The sequence below is a fragment of the Mustela erminea genome, chromosome 1, assembly GCF_009829155.1.
Source record: "Mustela erminea isolate mMusErm1 chromosome 1, mMusErm1.Pri, whole genome shotgun sequence".
Classification (NCBI taxonomy): Eukaryota; Metazoa; Chordata; class Mammalia; order Carnivora; family Mustelidae; genus Mustela; species Mustela erminea.
In genome coordinates this window covers 38,035,923-38,053,963 of record NC_045614.1, presented here as the reverse complement: position 1 = coordinate 38,053,963, position 18,041 = coordinate 38,035,923, and the positions used below count along the sequence as shown (strand labels likewise).

At 38.1% G+C, this 18,041-nt stretch overlaps 1 protein-coding gene across 1 annotated transcript in view; it reads left to right on the top strand.

The window, feature by feature from the left end:
* The first annotated feature begins 3,387 nt into the window (after positions 1-3,387).
* Positions 3,388-18,041, top strand: part of MDFIC2 (MyoD family inhibitor domain containing 2) — a 104,122-nt gene continuing 89,468 nt past the window's right edge. Inside the window, exon 1 of the mRNA XM_032340695.1 lies at positions 3,388-3,485. Within this exon, the coding sequence (XP_032196586.1) occupies positions 3,388-3,485 (98 nt within the window). The remainder of the gene's footprint in view (positions 3,486-18,041) is intronic.

Sequence of the window (18,041 nt, the reverse complement as noted above, 5' to 3'; positions counted from 1 at the left end):
CTCTCTTCACTTCCTACCATCAATTATGATTCATTCCATTCATCCCAAGGCTCAGTCCAACTCAAGAGACTGTTTTGTGGCCCAAGGACATCTCTAGGTGAATGAATGAATAAATGGTTTGAAGGTTGGCATGGGTATGCACTACCCCTAATGCAACGTCTTGCTCTCAAGGACACTAGGGGTACACAGTTTGACACAGAAAAAGAACTGCTTATTCTTACCATCTTTACTGATAAAGTAGATGAAGGAAATTGAATATGATACTTATTAACATCTACAGGTCTCATGATGACGGCTGAAACAAAGACAAGAATAGAATTTGAAATGAGCTGTCTGATTTCAAAAAAAGGGTGCTCCTCCAAATAACACAAAATTCCACACAGAAAATTCAAGTAACGTCAAACACTCTTAAAGATCAAAGCCAACTGAAAAGGCAAAGGCAATATCAGAGGGCAGTGAGAGGCTCAGCAAAGAAAATGGAAAAAAACAAAATAGTACATATTCTAAGCATTAGAACATGTTGAAAATAAAATTGGCCAAAATTAGGTAATTCCAAATTAGAAATGGATTTTATCTTCATAAAAATTCCCTCCTCAGGACAACTCTTGCAAAGGGATTTTAAAGTTTGCAATTTACGTAACACTGGCTCTCAAATAATTGTATCACAGTAACCGCAAAAATGAAGTGAGTAGAAAGGATGTAGATAGCAAGGATGATCAGAGAATAAACCGGAAGCAGGAGTAATCTGTAATCTCCAAAGTAAGAAACATAGACAGGAGTTCGAGTTATAGACTGCCCTTGGGAGAGATAACTAGAAAGTAGTTTAGATGAAATTAAATAAAATACATAAAGATGACCACAGACTCTGACCCTGGAAGCATCACAGGCTCACAGGTTAAAATGGGTTCCCTGCCTTAGAACTACATGGAAAAAGAAGTTAGATGACTTATAACCCTAGAAAGATCCAAACTTCATTTTGAATCTTAAGGGAAAAAAAAAAAGTTTTATTAACCATATAGTCTGATACAAAAATATAACTGAAAATAAGCAGGGAGGAATAATACATTCAAACAGTGCTCCTGCTCTTTCATTATTCTCTTCTGGTTGCTTGACTCTCTCCTCCACTAGCTGTTTGTACCTTACTTTTTCTTACCTTCCACATTGTCTCTGTTCACTGTTTAAAGAGCACCATAACTATTATCTATCAAATTTCTTCCAGACCCACTAATATATGAGCTTTTAAATAAATTAGATATATTACCATACGGGCCTATCTCAAGAAGCAATTGTCCCTTTCCAAAGGACAATGCCAAAATATTAAGGAAATTAGATGAGGTCATCAGTGAATGACTAAGGGACATAAGATGCTACAACAGAACACACCCATTTAACAGTGAAAATCTTCTTTCTTCATCTCTCCCCTAACCTAACACTTTCCTGAACAATTTAATGAGTCCATTGTCCATTTTAATTTTCTTTTACTGAGAAGCCCACTTTTCCAAGATGGGCCCTCTTCTTCATGGTCACAGGCCAATAAATCCAACCTCGTTGGGCGGGGGGGGGGGGAAGTGCCCTAACTATAGGAAAGAGACAACCTAAAGGCATTTTGTAATGGGTGTATCCTAAGAATTTGGGACAAAGGAAAACACCATCAATTGTATGTGTTGGTTTTATTTCATTATTACTGTCAAATATACATTTTCAATCCAGATACGTATTATCTGTTGAGGCTCTTATGCTATAGAATGCTCTCCTTTATAGGCAAGAAGACTACACAATTTGAGGAGAGGTACTTTTTAAATAATAATCATAAAAAGAAATGCATGCTGTAGGAAGTAATGCCTACAAATAGAATCACCATGCACTGCAATTAGAGAAGCCACACACTGAACAAGATACAGAAAATGCTGAGATCTAGGCTGAGTGCTCACGGGGTTCACAGTCTTGGGAGGAAGATAAGACGGGTTTACGTGAGACCAAAGTGGATATGATTATACCAGGAGTCCCAAATGGGATCAGAATAGGGAGCAGTCATTTCCAGGGGAGAGGCATCAAGAAGGCTTCAAGGTGGGAGTGGAAATGGAATTTTGAGGATATATTTCTGGAATGTTAATAACAGAAATGGGCAAGTTTAAGGAATAAGAGCATTGCAATTAGTTTGGAGTAAAAGGTTAGGCACCTGGAGAACTCTTAAAACTCGAAGCCACAGTTTAAACACGATGCTCTATAGAATCTGACCATTCGAGGTATTCCTTAGCTGCCTGAAGAATTTTATGTCATTGCTAATGGGAGGAAGTGAAAGTTGTCACAGTATGAAAATTGGATCATCAAGGGAGTTTTTAAAGATGATGAAACTGGAAGCAAAGTACAAGAAATGTAGTTGGTGGAGGTGATGAAATGGGTTCAAGGTGATCAGAAAGCAGACAGTTGTCCGGGGACGCTGGAGGAGGAACACCACTTTGGGCCAAAAAATAAAGATTATTTTCCATGATGGAAAAGAAAAAAAAGACAACATTTAGGGGGTGCCTGGGTGGCTCAGTGGGTTAAGCCTCTGCCTTCGTTCAGGTCATGATCCCAGGGTCCTGGGATGGAGCCCCACATAGGGTGCTCTGCTCAGCGGGGAGCCTGCTTCCCCCTTTCTCTCTCTGCCTGTCTCTCTGCCGACTTGTGATTTCTCTCTTCTGGGTCAAATAAATAAATAAAATCTTTAAAAAAAAAAAAAGACATCATTTAGGAATGATGGACCATTTATCATCATGTGTAAGTAAGGATTATACATTGTGTTGTTAACTTGTGGTTGAAAACTGTATGATCTTTGACTAAGAATTTAATGACAAATCCTCTTTTAGAATGTTTCTCCAAATCTTTTTTGGATTATGTGGAGACTCTCAGAAGAAAAAAAAAAATTGAAATGTTTCTTGTTGCCTAAAAAATGTTAGAAAAACTTGCCTTTCAAAATGTCAGCTACAGGATGGACTTCTAGAGAATAAAACTTCGTAGAGATTTCCCTTCCTTTTCTTTTAACCCACATAGTCTATGTCTATTTTTCAGTATGTTTTTTCCCCACATCCTTTACAATTAACCCCCTAAGTGATGAATGGTGGGTATGGAAGGACAGGGACTAGAGAAACAGTCAATTTGAAAAGAGTTCATTATTGTACCCTATCTTGCAAAGTGTCATTTTAAATAAGTGCTAGCCTGGAAAAGATTTTTATTGTTTTGAACCACAGGCTTTCTATTACCTTTAAACACACACACACACACACACACACACACACACAAAACCTCTCAGCCGCAAGTTAGATGTTTCTGGCAGCAAGACAAATCTAGCACCACCCCGGGAGGCAGCATATTTGCTTCTCTGCTCACTTCTGCCAGGGTGGAGGAATGCTGGACATCCAGAAACAACAAGGAAGACTGCCCAGAGCATCTCCAGGCTGCTCCCCCGTCCCGTGCCTTGGGCCTCCTCCTTTGGGAACACGCAGGTAAGTTACACTGAGGTGCTAATTCAAGTGGAGCGTCCTAGCTCACCGCAAGCAAGCCATTCAAGTCAAGTACAAATGCACTGAAAGGGCATGACTGGCCTTAGCACCTTCCGGGAGCTCCACTTGGCCTGACTTAGGTCGTAAGGTTCTCACTGGATCCAGTAAATTGCTGAAAAGGTCCTTTTGAGTTTTATTATTGGTTATATCTTTGTATATCATTTTGCAGCATGCTTTTTTATAGACTATAAAAAAAGACATTAAAACAGCAACTGATTTTTTTTTTTTAAACAAATCTGTGACAGTTGTTAATCTGTTATTCTTTCGTATGTGGAAATTATTAGATCTTATAGCCATCTTTACTGCTGGAAAATGAACCATCATATAAAGTTTAGTTCTCACTGTCAATGTTTTAAAATACTACAAATGGGTAAAATGTAAGACTTAACATTAGACAGCGAGCTGAAAAAATATAGAGATCAAATTTTCCTATAATATTGCAGTAGTCTCTAAATATAAAGCTCAATGTTATAAATTCAGGTTCTTAATGAATTTTTTATATCACAAATTCTGTTTCCACTTAGATGTCAGAAACTGAGCTGGAAAAGATAAAAGTAAGAACAGCTGAGCATTTCGAAAATGATAAAAATAACATTTCTTGGTTAAAGGAAGGTAAGTCCTCTTGATGTTGATTTTCTATCAATGTGAAAAAATGGTGCTTTTGTTTATTAGTAAGAGGTAGTGTGGGACAGAAGGAGGAGAATGTCCCAGAAGTTCAAATAATGTTAGTACTTTGGGTTTTCTTTGTTTCTTCCTTTTTTGGGGGGGGGCCTCAGTGGTAGTTTGAGTGTCTTTAGTATTGAAATGCTTTCTATATTCCCTATGCTGCAGTAAACACTGATTATTTTGTTGATGAGAGAATATACATTTTCACTTGATCTTAGCCAAAAGGCCAAGAAGCAATAGAGAATATACATTTTCAAGCTAGATATGTATAATCTGTGAGTGTCTTATGCTGGAGAATGCCCTCCTTTATAGCCAAGAAGACTAATAATTTGAGGAGAAGTATTTTTTAAATAATAATCACAGAAAGAAATGCATGCTGTAGGAAGTAATGTCTACAAATAGAATCACCATTCACTGCAATTAGAGAAGCCACCTTCCCAGGGGAGACTGCTGTCCGCCACGGGCCTTGCATGGGTAGGATGGTTGCTTGAAATACACACACAAATCGATATGTTCTCCTAAGATGAGTACAAATTTATCCACTTTTGAAAATATGAAGAAGCTTGTGATTGTTTACTAGAAGGTATGGTTTTATAATCTTATCCATTTATGATTATCTTTAATGCCTTTTAAAGGAAACTGAATTAATATTTTTTCTCTATAGATGTGAGCCTTGTAGACTATTGCATGAATCTATCCAACTGTAAAGAGATTTTTAAGTAGCTGTCATTCCTCAAGAGTGTTGTCTAAGGTCATGGGGGACTTGAATGTTTATGTCGAGGAAGCTCTAGGATACCCAAACAATAATAATGACATCAACCACACTGACAATGCGTATCCAGGATTATGCTGAGTCATCATACCAACCTGAGGAAGCAGTAGCTGTTCCTAATTTTCAGATGAGGGAAGAGAATTTCAGAGAGTTCAAGAACAGTTGCCTCAGATCACACAATCAGCAAGCGACAGAGCTGGGATTTGATCCCAGAATGTGGGGACTCCATAGTATATGAATTTTACTACCGCCTTGCACAGCGTTTCAAAGGAAAGACACTTAAGTTACTCCTCAGGGCGTAGAAGAGCTCAGATGTTTTTTTTTTCCTACAGTGTTTAAATCAACACCTTCCCCTTCATACCTTCACATCTGCTCTTATTCTTAATCCCACTCCCATTCAGAAAGGGTTGACTTCGTAAAAAAAGATCCCTTTCCCCCCTTTCCCTCCAACACCACCCCCCACCCCCCCCCCCCACCCCCCCGCCGCTGGATGACCCAGTGATGGAAATCAATGGCTGGCGCTCATTTCTCCTGCAGACTCTGTCTCTGAATAAGGGCTAGTACAGACTCAGAACTACTCCAAAAAGCCACGGGGCAAGAAAATTCTCTAACTTCTTTTTATTCAATATTTTTAAAGAGAATGTTTTAAAATACAATAGGGAAATAAAAAAATTAAACCTGAGTCCGAGATCCCCCTTGGTTTTGCTTGTGAACTCCACACCCATGAAGACACGGGTGCTCTTCGCTACTACTTAGAGTGAAGTTTATATTACTTATTTTTGCTTTCGTTGCCCCAGGCTATACCTGTCTCATATAGAAGTAACGGTAAAATTGATAGAACAGTCAATTGTGTCCTGAAGAATTTTTTTTTTTTAAATTGCATCCATTAAGTGAGATTTAGGCATTGAATTCTTGTAATCTATAAAATCTAATTTCCCAGGTGACCTGTTTTATCCCATTTGGACACTTCATTTAAGCTATACTCAAATTATGTTTACTATATTTCATAAAAGGAAATTGAGCCAGATGCCAGATGACAACATCTTAATTGGGAATTATCAGGATGAGTTAGTTTTCGAACATAAATGTCTTTTTTTTTTTTAATGTTAAGAAAAAGTATATGTGCTGGCTTTTTTTTTTTTTTTTTTTTTTTTTAAGGCAAACTGGTGCTATAGGAAGAACAGAGCATTTAAAGCAGGCAGGTGTGGTTTTTAAATCTCAGCTCAGCTATTCCTTAGCTTGTGTGACTGTGGCAGTTTATCTAACCTCGCCAGCCTCAGACTCCTTACTTAGCCAGGGACCAAGATACCTGCTTGGTGAGATGATGGGCATGAGAGTTTATTACTACTGTGGGGTTTCTTTCCCTTTTTAAAGCATGATTCAAAATAATGTAACTATGTTTTTTGAGATCTTGATTCACACTTTGAACAATCTGCAAGAGTACCGGCACTGTATGTTTTTATAGTATTGCACATAAATTCCTTCATTTAGTCCCTACAATAATTGGTGGGGTTGCAGCGTTGTCCCCATTTTACAGATTAAAAGACTGAAGTTCAGAGAGAGATGTTGAAGCTGTTCAAACTTTCAGAATAAATATGGGACAGCCTGAATCTTTCTTTCTTTCTTTTTTTTTTTTTTTCTAAAGATTTATTTATTTGAGAGAGAGTGAGAGAGTGCACAAGCAGGGAGGAGGAGCAGAGAAAGAGGGAGAAGCAGACTCCCTGCAGAGTAGGAAGCCAGATGCAGGACTCCATCCCAGGACCTAGTCGAAGGCAGATGCTTACCCGACCAAGCCACCCAGGCACCCATGGCAACCTGAATCTTGAAACCCGTTCTAAACTCCATCCTTGGCCTTCATGCACTTTGTCACAGTGACTCCTCCAGTGGTTATCAATCCATATTTTAAATTTATCAACCCCTCACTTTCAAAGAAATGAAATCTGATGCTTTAAAGTTGTTCAAAAAATTTTTTTTCCACGAATGACAAAAGTACTTGCTTCTCACATCACTGTGTCCCGTGCCTTCCCCTGCAATCCTGCTGACCGCTCCCTGTTGTTACAATGTAGGGAACCCTAGCAATGCGTAATTTGGGTTGGGGCAAGCCTGCCCTGGGGTCACCTGCAGAAAACAATGACCTCAGTGTCTGGCGTCAAGAGTGAGCTTGTAACCCACAGGGGTTACCACAGTCATTGCCAACCTGAGAACTGACAGTCCTAATAACTTCTCAACTTCAAACATAATTTAGTTCATCCTATATGATTCACATTTCTTTTCCTTTTTTTTTTTTTAAGTTTTATTTATTTATTTGACAGACAGAGATCACAAGTAGGCAGAGAGAGAGAGAAAGGAGGAAACAGGCTCCCTGCTGAGCAGGCTCCCTGCTGAGCCTGATGTGGGCCTCGATCCCTTGACCCTGAGACCATGACCTGAGCCGAAGGCAGAGGATTTAACCCACTGAGCCACCCAGATGCCCCGTGATTCACATTACATATTCATGGCATTACTGGAGACAAGGCATAAGCATGGTAAAGAACCATTAAAAAAAAAAGAAGTGGGGGTTATCTACTTGTCTTATTGTCTTGCTTTTGCCTGAAAGGCAAAGAGGCTCATATTTACCTTCCACTTGCTTCCAGATGGGGATGGATATCCGGTGCCTGAAGGCCTCAGTCATGGGGTCAAAGAGCTGGTGAAAGCCACACCCAGAGCTGCTGTCAACAATTAGAGTAAAAAGGTTTTGAGAAACAGGCTGGCAGGCCTGAAAATGCACTCACTGTAAAATTAACTGAATCTTATTTGATTTTTTATCAAACCATCAGGCAGTGTTGTGTACCACTATTCGTCATCTTGCCTTTAAATGCCAGACTTTCCAAATCTGAGATTTATTGGATTCCTGGGCCCCTACTTAAAGAATCTGGGAAATATGGGAAGCCCAGGAAAAAATGCTGAAGAGAAAGATGGGTGATTCTGAAGTAAGGTGTGCACAGAACTTATGTGGAGACACTCGGTTTTAAGACCATCAGAGGAGCACAATATAATTTTGAAATATGTGCGAAGCATGATGAACCATGATACACAAGTGTGGACCAAAATAGGTGAGAAAGGAGGTCTTAAAGGAGCTCAAGGCCTATTTGCACAGTTGGGGAGGGGGAGATAGACACGTGGGAGCAGGGGCTTCGGGGCTGGAAGACGAGTGCTTTGGTGCAAGGGAAATGGTCCTGTTGGTTAGTCGTCTGTGTATGGATTAACACAAACTGTGGGGAACGGACAGACTGAATTCCCAATACAAGCTAAGTCGCTGGATGCCAGTTCTGGGTTGTCACGACAGGCCTCAGGGCAGGGACGAATATACTGAAGGGGGATTTGGGGATACGATCTGTCACTGCTGTACAGAGCAGGAAGGCACAGGCAGAGTCAAGGTTAAAGCAGGAGAGATGGTAATGGCCAAGACAGCAAGGTATTCATTCAGTAGCCCGGAAGTGAGAAAAACAACCTAGATAAAAGTCATAACAAGGAGAGGAAGAAAATAGGCCCAAATGTGAAAAACTTTATGAAGGAAAAATTGATAGAACATAGAAATTGGGGGGAAAATTACAGGTGGAATAAGATGGCATGTAATACCCCATTAGGCCAGGGAGCATTCTGGGTAAGCATTTTAGTGCTTGTGCCTTACACCATTTGATACGGAAGAGAAACATCAAAATGAAGGGATGGAAGCCTTTAAATTGTTGCCATTTGCAGTTTAAAATCACAGCATCACCAGTGTTTGAATGGCACACAATTTTTTACAGCGTCTCCAGATTTTTCAGAAGATAGAAATCCGGATTTCTATGTGGAATCTCCAGATTTCCCTAGATGCAGTAAAAATAACAACAACAACAATAAAAAAGCACTGGGCAGGACGAGGGAAGGCAGGTTCTGTGAGTCTGTTGTAGTCCGGAGGCTACCAGTTTGGAACTTCTGTCCCAAGAGCTTGTGTCTCTAAACAAAATCTATTACAATTTCCTAAAAGGCACATTCCCATAAAAATTGCTGCATTGGCACAGATCTATCTAAATAAACACACAGATTTATAGGTATGAACAAAGACAAGTGTGTGACCTAAAAAAGGTAAAATTAAGAACCTTGAAATAAAACTTTGTCCTTCGAAAGAAGAGCTGTCTGTAATTGTTTTAGTGAAACATTCTTTTCATGGCTGTAGTAAGAAGAGGGAAGAACAGAATTAAACCAAGTTGTAAGTGTGCTCTCAGTGTAACAAGGCACAGTTTCCTAATCTAACTGGGTGTTCACTCCATCCAACAGTGGTTAAATTGGGAGAAGCTCCAATGAGAAATTACACACTTCAAAATCAGGTGTGGTCAAATAACAGGAGAGAGGAAGGCAATGTACAAGCTTTGCTCTCATCTTCCATAAATCCCAGGAAGAAAAGAGCGTGAAAAATAAGAATTCTGTAGTTATTTTGAATTAAATATCACTCCTTTCCTAGAGATAGTTACACGGTGACTATGCTCTTTGGTGATTTCAAAATCATTACTAAATACATTTTAAAGTAAGCGTCCCTAAACTTATTTAGCATTGAAGTAGAGGGGTTAGGTCACCAATGACTTGGCAACTTGACAGCACTGGTTATCATTTAATCAGAATTCATGAATATTAGAGGTTAGTAATCCAAGATACTGAAAACAGCCTAGAGGTCCCCAAAGCCATGTTCCCCAAATTCCCTTTTCAATAAAATGCTAAACCTCAAATCCATAATCCAAGAATCCCATCTCACTCCTGATCAATGTTTGTCTGCAAATGAGACAGCAAACAAGTGAGACTCTTATGTTTATTGACATTCACACATTCACTGCCCTTCCCTTGATTCTAAGTGAAGACAGTTTACTTCTTTTGCTCAAAAAATAATTTCAGATCATGGGCATTAGAACAGTTCCAAAAATGCATGTTTTATTCAACTCAGTAATCCATTTGATGAAGCTCTTCTTGAACTCACAGACAGTATGTGAGGCAAAGAAATAAAGATGCCAAAGACAGAAGAAGCGACAGTCTCTGCCCCCCAGGGGCTCATGTATTTAGGTGCTTTACTATAATGATTAATGTTAATTGACATTAATTCTTTCTCTCGGATAATTCTCATTTCTAAAGGGGCTTTCATCTACCTTAAAAATTAAGACATGCTAACATCCATTTTCAATTGTTGACCGCCACAAATAACATATCTTGAAAGGCCTTGTACTATGTATACCCACAAAATGGAATCATTAGCTCTTATTCCTGTACTCTTCATTGGCTTATAAAAACGTGTTCCCTAATAACCAAAACACAGGTGAGTAAAAAGTAACAGCCAACTAGAATGTTGTTTTGTTTTTAAACATAGTTGAAAGGGAAAATCCGATGTGAAATTATATCCTCGCCAGTCGTATAAATAAGAAAACACTAAGTACAAGAACGTGATTAATTTTACAAGGGTAACTATTTGGAAGTTTTGAAGCAAGATGATGTGATAGAGATTGGCATGGGAATTATTCTTTATAATCAGGAGAAGTTCTGAGGGAGAAATACTTCAGTCAAGACCTAAAAGACCAGAGGGAGCCAGTGGTGCCGAATCTGGAAAAAGCATTCCAGGAGGGACAAGAGTCTGTCTAAAGAGTATGGCTCAGCATGGCTGCAGGGAAGGAAAGGACAGAGGGAGGGAACGAGGCAAAGGAAGGTACGTCAGTTGGAAATAATGTACGACCTTGTTGGCCACAGTCAGGAATTTGGGTCTTTTTTTCCTAATTGGAATTAGAAGATATGTTGATTCCAAGCAGGGGAACATACAGTCCCTTATATTGTATGAAGCCAAGAGTGTAGGCAGAAATAAATTAGAAAACATTGCAGTTGACCAAGCAAAAGATGATAACTGGGATAGGATAAAACTTGGAAGGTGAAAGTGGGAGAATAGGGGTGGGGATCTATTTGGGAGATAGGGCCAACGGAACTCAGTGGTGCGTTCGCGTGGGGCAATCCAAAGAGAGGAGTCAAGGCTGACTTCTGGTTTGAGACACATGACAATAATACTGAATGGAGAAGAATGAGAGAAAAACTGGCTGAGAGCAAAAGAATCAGAAGATCTGGGTGGGTCAGATTAAGTGTGAAATGTCTATGAGGCAACCCCATGAAGACTATCAGCTGAGCAAGAGGACATATGAGATCAGTTGTTCACTCTGACTAAGGCTGATGGGGGAAGTCTGCTACAGATTTTGCTTAGACCTAAGAATGAAAAGGCATTTGTGGATGGGGAGAGTGAAAAAAATAAAATAAAATTGCAGGTAAAGGACTAAGGCAGGAAAGAACATGTCATGTTCTTGGTGACTTAAGGGAATGAAAACAAAAGTGTCTGGAACATCTTGACCCAAAGGAAGGTTGGCATTAAATGAGTCTGGAGAGTTTGCTCAGGAACAGAGCTTCAAATCTTTCATAGACCTTGGTCAGCCTTTTGGATTCCAATGCACTTATTACCCTGGAAATGCCTGCAAAAGATATATTTTATATTGTAGTAAAAATATCCCACTACATTTTATTCTCAAAAGAATGTAAGGTAAGAGACTAAAAAGAAGGACAACACAATTACTTCCAAAAAATAATAATTTCAAAATAATTACAAAAAAGCTTTAATAGCTTTTATTAGTCAGGGTTCTCCATTAAAACAAAGCAAATAGAATGGATGGATGGATAGATAGATGACAGATAGATAGATAGATTTATTATGACGAGGGACTGGCTCACACAATTATGGAGGCTGAGAAGTCTTATGTTCAATTGTCTACAAACTGGAGGCTCAGGAAAGCCAACCTTTCCTGTATATAGTGCTCAACCAAGTCCAATTTCTGTATACAGCCAAACTTTCCTGAGTATAGTGCTCAACCAAGTCCCAATTTCTGGTATACAGCTTACCTCACCTGAGTATAGTGCTCAACCGAGTCTCAATTTCTGTATATAGCCAACCTTTCCTGAGTATTGTGTTCAACCAAGTCTCAATTTCTGTATATAGCCAACCTTTCCTGAGTAAGGTGCTCAACCAGTTCGCAATTTCTGTGAGCCAATGATGCAAATCCTGGTCCAAGTAACAAGTTCCAAGAAACAGGAGTGCAAGGGTCCGAAGCACAAGAGATGGATATTCTAGTTCAAATAAAGAGAGCAAATTTGCCTTTCTTCTGGTGTTTCATCTAACAGGTTGGATGATGCCTACCCACCCTGGTGAAAGATTATTAAAAAGAAAAAGAAAAATCAGACTACAAATTCAAATGTTAATCTTTTCCTGAAACACCCTCATGGGCACTCCCAAAATAATATTTTACCAGCTACCCGGGTATCCCTTAGCCTAGCCAACTGACACATAAAATTATTCATCACATCGTTCTTGAGGAAAAAGTAACAGACAGTGATTCTAGCTAAACTAATAAAATGAGGAACTTACTGGAGGCTTGGAGGTAGTTTATAGCCTAGAGGGAAAGTCCAGGTTCAGAATGGGTAGAAACCAATCTAGATCTCGTGATCCAGATAGCAAGACTGAAAAACATACTTGGGTCACCACTTCCAGAACAAATTGGCTCTACATACTCTTCTGTCCTCTTACACTCAGGAGTCCAAATCCCACGAAGAAAGTTCAATACCTTTGGCCATGAGTCCCCCTTGTGGTTAGGCAAGGCAGGGAACCCTGACTGCCAATTGGATGGAGGGATGGAGATGCTTCTTCAAAGGAAATTCCAGGTAATCAGCACCAGAATAGAGGGAGAACAGATACTATGTGGCCCCCAAATGATGTTTACTCCACGAGCCAGTACGCATGATCTGACTTCCAGTGCTCTTCTCCATAAGGGAGCGTATTTTCTTAAGAACCTGACGTGTACTATCGATGGAGCGCTGAACATTTCAGGAAGGAGAGTACTTACTTTAAATGTATTGGCCTTCTACTGAAGTTCAGAGGTCAGAATCATTTTGATTCTCTGATAACCTTATTTTATGTTTAGAAAGTTCAGTAAAAGATGAGATATTCTGTGTTCTCATAGGTCAACAAATTAAATTCCAGTGGCACGTCCTACAGCTGACGTTTGAAATTTCTCTCCAACTAAGCCTATAAAGCAGTAAACTCATTTCTTATAAAATGATGATGTTGATCCCAATGGAATGGAAGGCCTACAAGATGCCGTGTCAGCCTTGAGACTATGACCAGATGAATTAATCAAAGCAAAGTCCCTATAAGTTGTTAAACAGCAGATTTAAGGACTCTCTTTCAACCATGATAGGGCAGTACATCAAGTCCAGAATGATCTTAGCTCACCATTATTAATTGCAATTTTATGAACTAGGAGTGAAGCAATCTGTACAGACTGGAAGCCATCTCCCCTGTCTTAGCAGGAAGAAGAAAATTGTAGATAACTCGAAACTTCAAGAGATTTACTCCTTTCAGTTGAGATGTTCAATAGACACATTCGTTTTCTATACATCACAACAGCTGTTGACGTGGTCCACTTAATCAACATTAGCAGAAAGAGCAGTCTTCGAGTGAGAGAAAAAAGTCCCTTATGTTCTATGCCTCAGGAATAAGGACATTCCATTTCTTGTAAATTCTACAAAGAGATACTTTATTTTTATATGATTATGGCCCATTTCTTTCAGCTTAGGAACAGCATTTAGAGGGAATATACTCTCTAATAAAACGCACCTACACTAGGTGTTCACCAGACCATTAGTAAAAAAAGAAATGTGAATAGAGCAAATGAAGACATCACTCTACAGACATAAATCACTTCAACCATTTTAGCCATTATTTAAGCCTGTCTAAAAGTAAATGTGCAGCAAAGACGAAAAGCAAGGGCAATGACAGTAGTTTTGCCAGTGTCTAACTTCGAGAAAAAATAGAGAGGACAACTCATAGAGGCGTAATATTAAATAAGACATCAGAAAATTCTTCTCTTGAGCGGAATTTCCACACCAATAGGGATTTGGAAAGAAATAATTACACTGGAGAAGGCAAGAAAGGTGCTTTGTGTTGTCCAATCTCAAGTAACAGACAATAGGAAAGGAAAAGTCTGCATTTTAGCTCTCTTCACTTACCAACTTTATTTTCTCTTTAATATTTAGAATAGTCAACATGACAAATAGGAAAACAAATTTCTTTGGGAGTTACCAAAAGATAGGTGCTAATACTAAACATCTTGAATATAAATTGCAAAAACACATACAAAGTACATATAAATAACCTCTTCTGGAGGAAAAAATATATCAAAAGTTATATTCTGGCCACAGTTAATAAAAAGGAAAAAAAACGCCACTCTATGCATGTATCTTAAAACTGATTTCTTACAATACATGAGAAATCAGATTGATAAGATAAGCCATTCATACCATAAAACTAGTACAATATAATATGAAATTAAGTAAACCAAAAACAATAAATGTTTTGATTTCTTGCAAGGCACAGACTTAAACAAATAATATACTATGCCTCCCATGACCAAGGACCTTACAATTCAGTTGGGGAAAACAAAGCATCAACAGTACATCCTATTTGCCACATGATTCAGACAGGAGTGAGCTCGTAAGTAAGCTGTATTTGAATCATAGTGGAATGTACGCAAACCATTTGGATGGAATCTTTCAGTACCAAGTCTCTCACATACCAAACCATATGGGTCTACCCAATTCCTTAGGTAGATACAGATTTCTCTTAGGATTTTAACAGTGCTTTTTGGTTTGTCTTGTCTTTAATGGATTTAGCAGATTTGAATTAAAACAGTTATACTAAGGAGTCATTTGAAAACAGTCAAATACATCTAAAAATATTAACTTAGATTCCCTACATAGTCTATTAAAAGAACAGACTTTTTGTGTAAATATCCTCTAATGTATTACCAGCCCTTTTCCTTTCAAAGAGAGAGAGAGAACAACTGAGAGTCTCATTTTAAAATGAGGAAAAACTGTAACATAAAGAGATAGAGATATTAAAGAGATAGTAAGGGAGTTCATGTTTCCAAGGGAAGTTTTTAAGGGAATAACTTATTCCATGAAGAAGGAAAATTACACTAAGGACTTTTTAAAAAATTAAAGTAACAACACAACCAAGAGGCATAGTGTATTTATAGGTCATAAATATATTGAGTGTCCAAATTCAGTATTCAGTTAAGCCTCTAATTCTTGTTCGTGAACATCTACTTATTAAAAGACAGGGACTCTCTAGCCTTGGTCTTTCAGGCTAAATGATCAAGTGTGAGAACTGTAACGTAACTTGCTAACCAAAGAATGTGCTCTGCCTCAGTTTTAACTTAAGGAAATTAGTCTCATCTTGGATTCCCCTGGAACCAACCAGCAGAAAGAACCTGTTCTCATCATTGAGAGGTCAATAACGTTCCATAAGAACCAAATTTACATTTTGTTTACTTACTTATTTTTTAATTTTAATTTTTTTCTAAACTTAAATTTAAAAACCCTGAACAGAAAAAACTTACATATTTTAAAAATTATATGTGTACTATATAAAATTATGTATAATATATAACTATGTGATATGCATAAATATACATTATATATATAAAAAACAATGTTCCTTGAATAAAATACTTTATTCCATTCTTTTCTCTGCCCTTTCAACAATACATTTGTTGACTGTCTTCTATTTGTCAGACAACACAGTTTTCTAGGAGAAGCAAACATATATAACCCTCAAGGTGCCCACAGTCAATGTATGAGTGATTGCAGGGGAAGGTGGTAGGTAGCTAAGGCAAGTTCACCATAAGTCAAAAGATTTAAATAAAGCAGAAATGTTTAAGTATTAGATTGTTAATTGCTCAAGGGCAAGAGTATATCCGACTTGTTTACCTCTGTATTTGAGCATCTCTGGATAGCCCCTAAAACACAGTAGCTGCTGAAAAAAAAGATATGAATAAATGAATGAATATATGAATAAATTTCAAAAATCCTAAGAGATTCAGGGGTAGGAAAAAATACACGCAGAATTCTGAAAAAGTGGGAATTGAGCCAAGCTATATAAATCACTTGTAGGGTTTTAATAGGCATTAGCATTATAGACTTGATGAATCCAATGATCTAAAGTAGAAAATTCCAGGGCATACAGAGAACAGTAGTTATGTTGGGCTGGGTGAAGGGTATGTATGGGAGAGCAGGAAATAAACCTTGGCTGTATTTAAGAAGGCTGTGAATCCCAGGCTGAAGAGCATAAACCAAATACCCTAAGACAGAGAGATATGATCAGATATATGAGAGGCTGATGTCGGGAAAGCAGGCAGGACCTAAAGGTAACAGAATCAACTCTCTGCTCTAGAAAACATTTGTGATTTGAGGATCTTTATGAAGATGGATTGGAACAAATTGAGGGGAAGGGTAGAAACAGAGGGACTAGTTAGAAGCTTGTTGTGTCCACAGATGAGGAAGAATGACTTCTGAATTGGGACACTAGTTGCCAGGGCAATGGAAACAAAGGTCCTAGCATCCAAGAAAGGGCTGGCCCCCATGCCTTGACCATAAACTAGATATTAAGGGGTAGGAGAAAGAAGGAGTTATCAGATATTACAGAAAGCCTCTGGATTGAAACTGGAATTTCTTGTGTGTGTATGTGTGTGTGTGTGTGTGTCTATGTAAATAGTCTATGTTTATTTCAGAAAACTCAGAAGATGTGAATAGCCCAAATCATTCCAAATCCCAACATTAAGAGATAGCCAATTTCCATCTTTCTTCTATATTCATGAGTCAACGTTTGTATGTGTGTTTGTATGGACACATACAAAATTAGCAATTAGTAATAAATTAGTAATTTTAATAAAATCTGATTCTGTACTATATTTAATACTGTGTTTTTCTTACTTGTAAATGAATATGCATTCCTTTCCAGATGAATATAGATGTATAGCATCATTTTGATGATGATACACATAGCATTTCACTAGCAAAGTAATAAGATATATACAACCAATTTCTATTTTTGGATATTCAGGTTTTTTCCAATTTTGTGCTTTTAAATTTCACACTACAACATCTACTAGAAGTTCCTTATGAGTGAACCAAGGACAAGCATCTTACAGAGTCCTCACACCTTACCTCTGGCTTACAGGTGACAGTTTTTCCAATGTTTTGTTCATCAATTTGCTTACATGACAGCCATGTGCAGAAGGTCTTAGCATGCTTTTTTTCTATAGATGAAGAACATTAAGTCAGAGATGTTTAGATAATCAGTCTTAAGTCTTCTGGGTAATGAATATCAGGACTAGGTCTCATTCCAGGTGTTCTGATTCCAAATCCAGTGCTTTGCCATTAGGGTCTCTGCTCTGAAATACACTTGAAGGTAGATAACCAATAACCCCTCACTGGCACTCATTTTGACAACTGAAATTGGAGGAGCTGGGGAAAGTTTAGAGAAGTCATGCAGATGATGCATATTAAAATTATTATTCATTTACCTAGTTACTCTCAACACCTATCTTCAGCTGGTCATGGTGACTCGAATAGGAAGGAGGACTTAATTATGACATCAGGTAAAAATTCAGAAGCCAACTTATCTACAGATTGTAGTGATTAAATCGTTCAGGATGAATTATAAGTCTGTAATATACTGCATTCGTATTTAAGAGATAGCAGTTGGAGTCCAGCTCCTATAATTTCCAGTCACTTAAGACACAAGCAAGTTATAAGGATTAATCATTTTAATATTGTCCTATTAAAGTTGGTTAACAAAAAATATGAACCATGGAGGGAGGAAGTAGATATCTTTTTTTGTTGTTGTTGTTGATCTTTGTGAAACGAGCACTTGAAAATAAAACATATCACACTTCAAACATGGGGTGGGGGATAACTCTAATGGTAGAATCAACTAAGATCAATTATGAAATAGCAACATATTTTTGCATGGCCAGTAAACAGACCAAAAATCTGCAAACTAAAGGGTATTTAGATGTCAAATTTAACTTTAATTTTCAAATATCCCTATCTGGTCATACCATCTCTTCAGCAAGAAAATTGCATTATACACAGCCCTGTTTCTCATATTCAGCAAGTAGATCCCCACCATC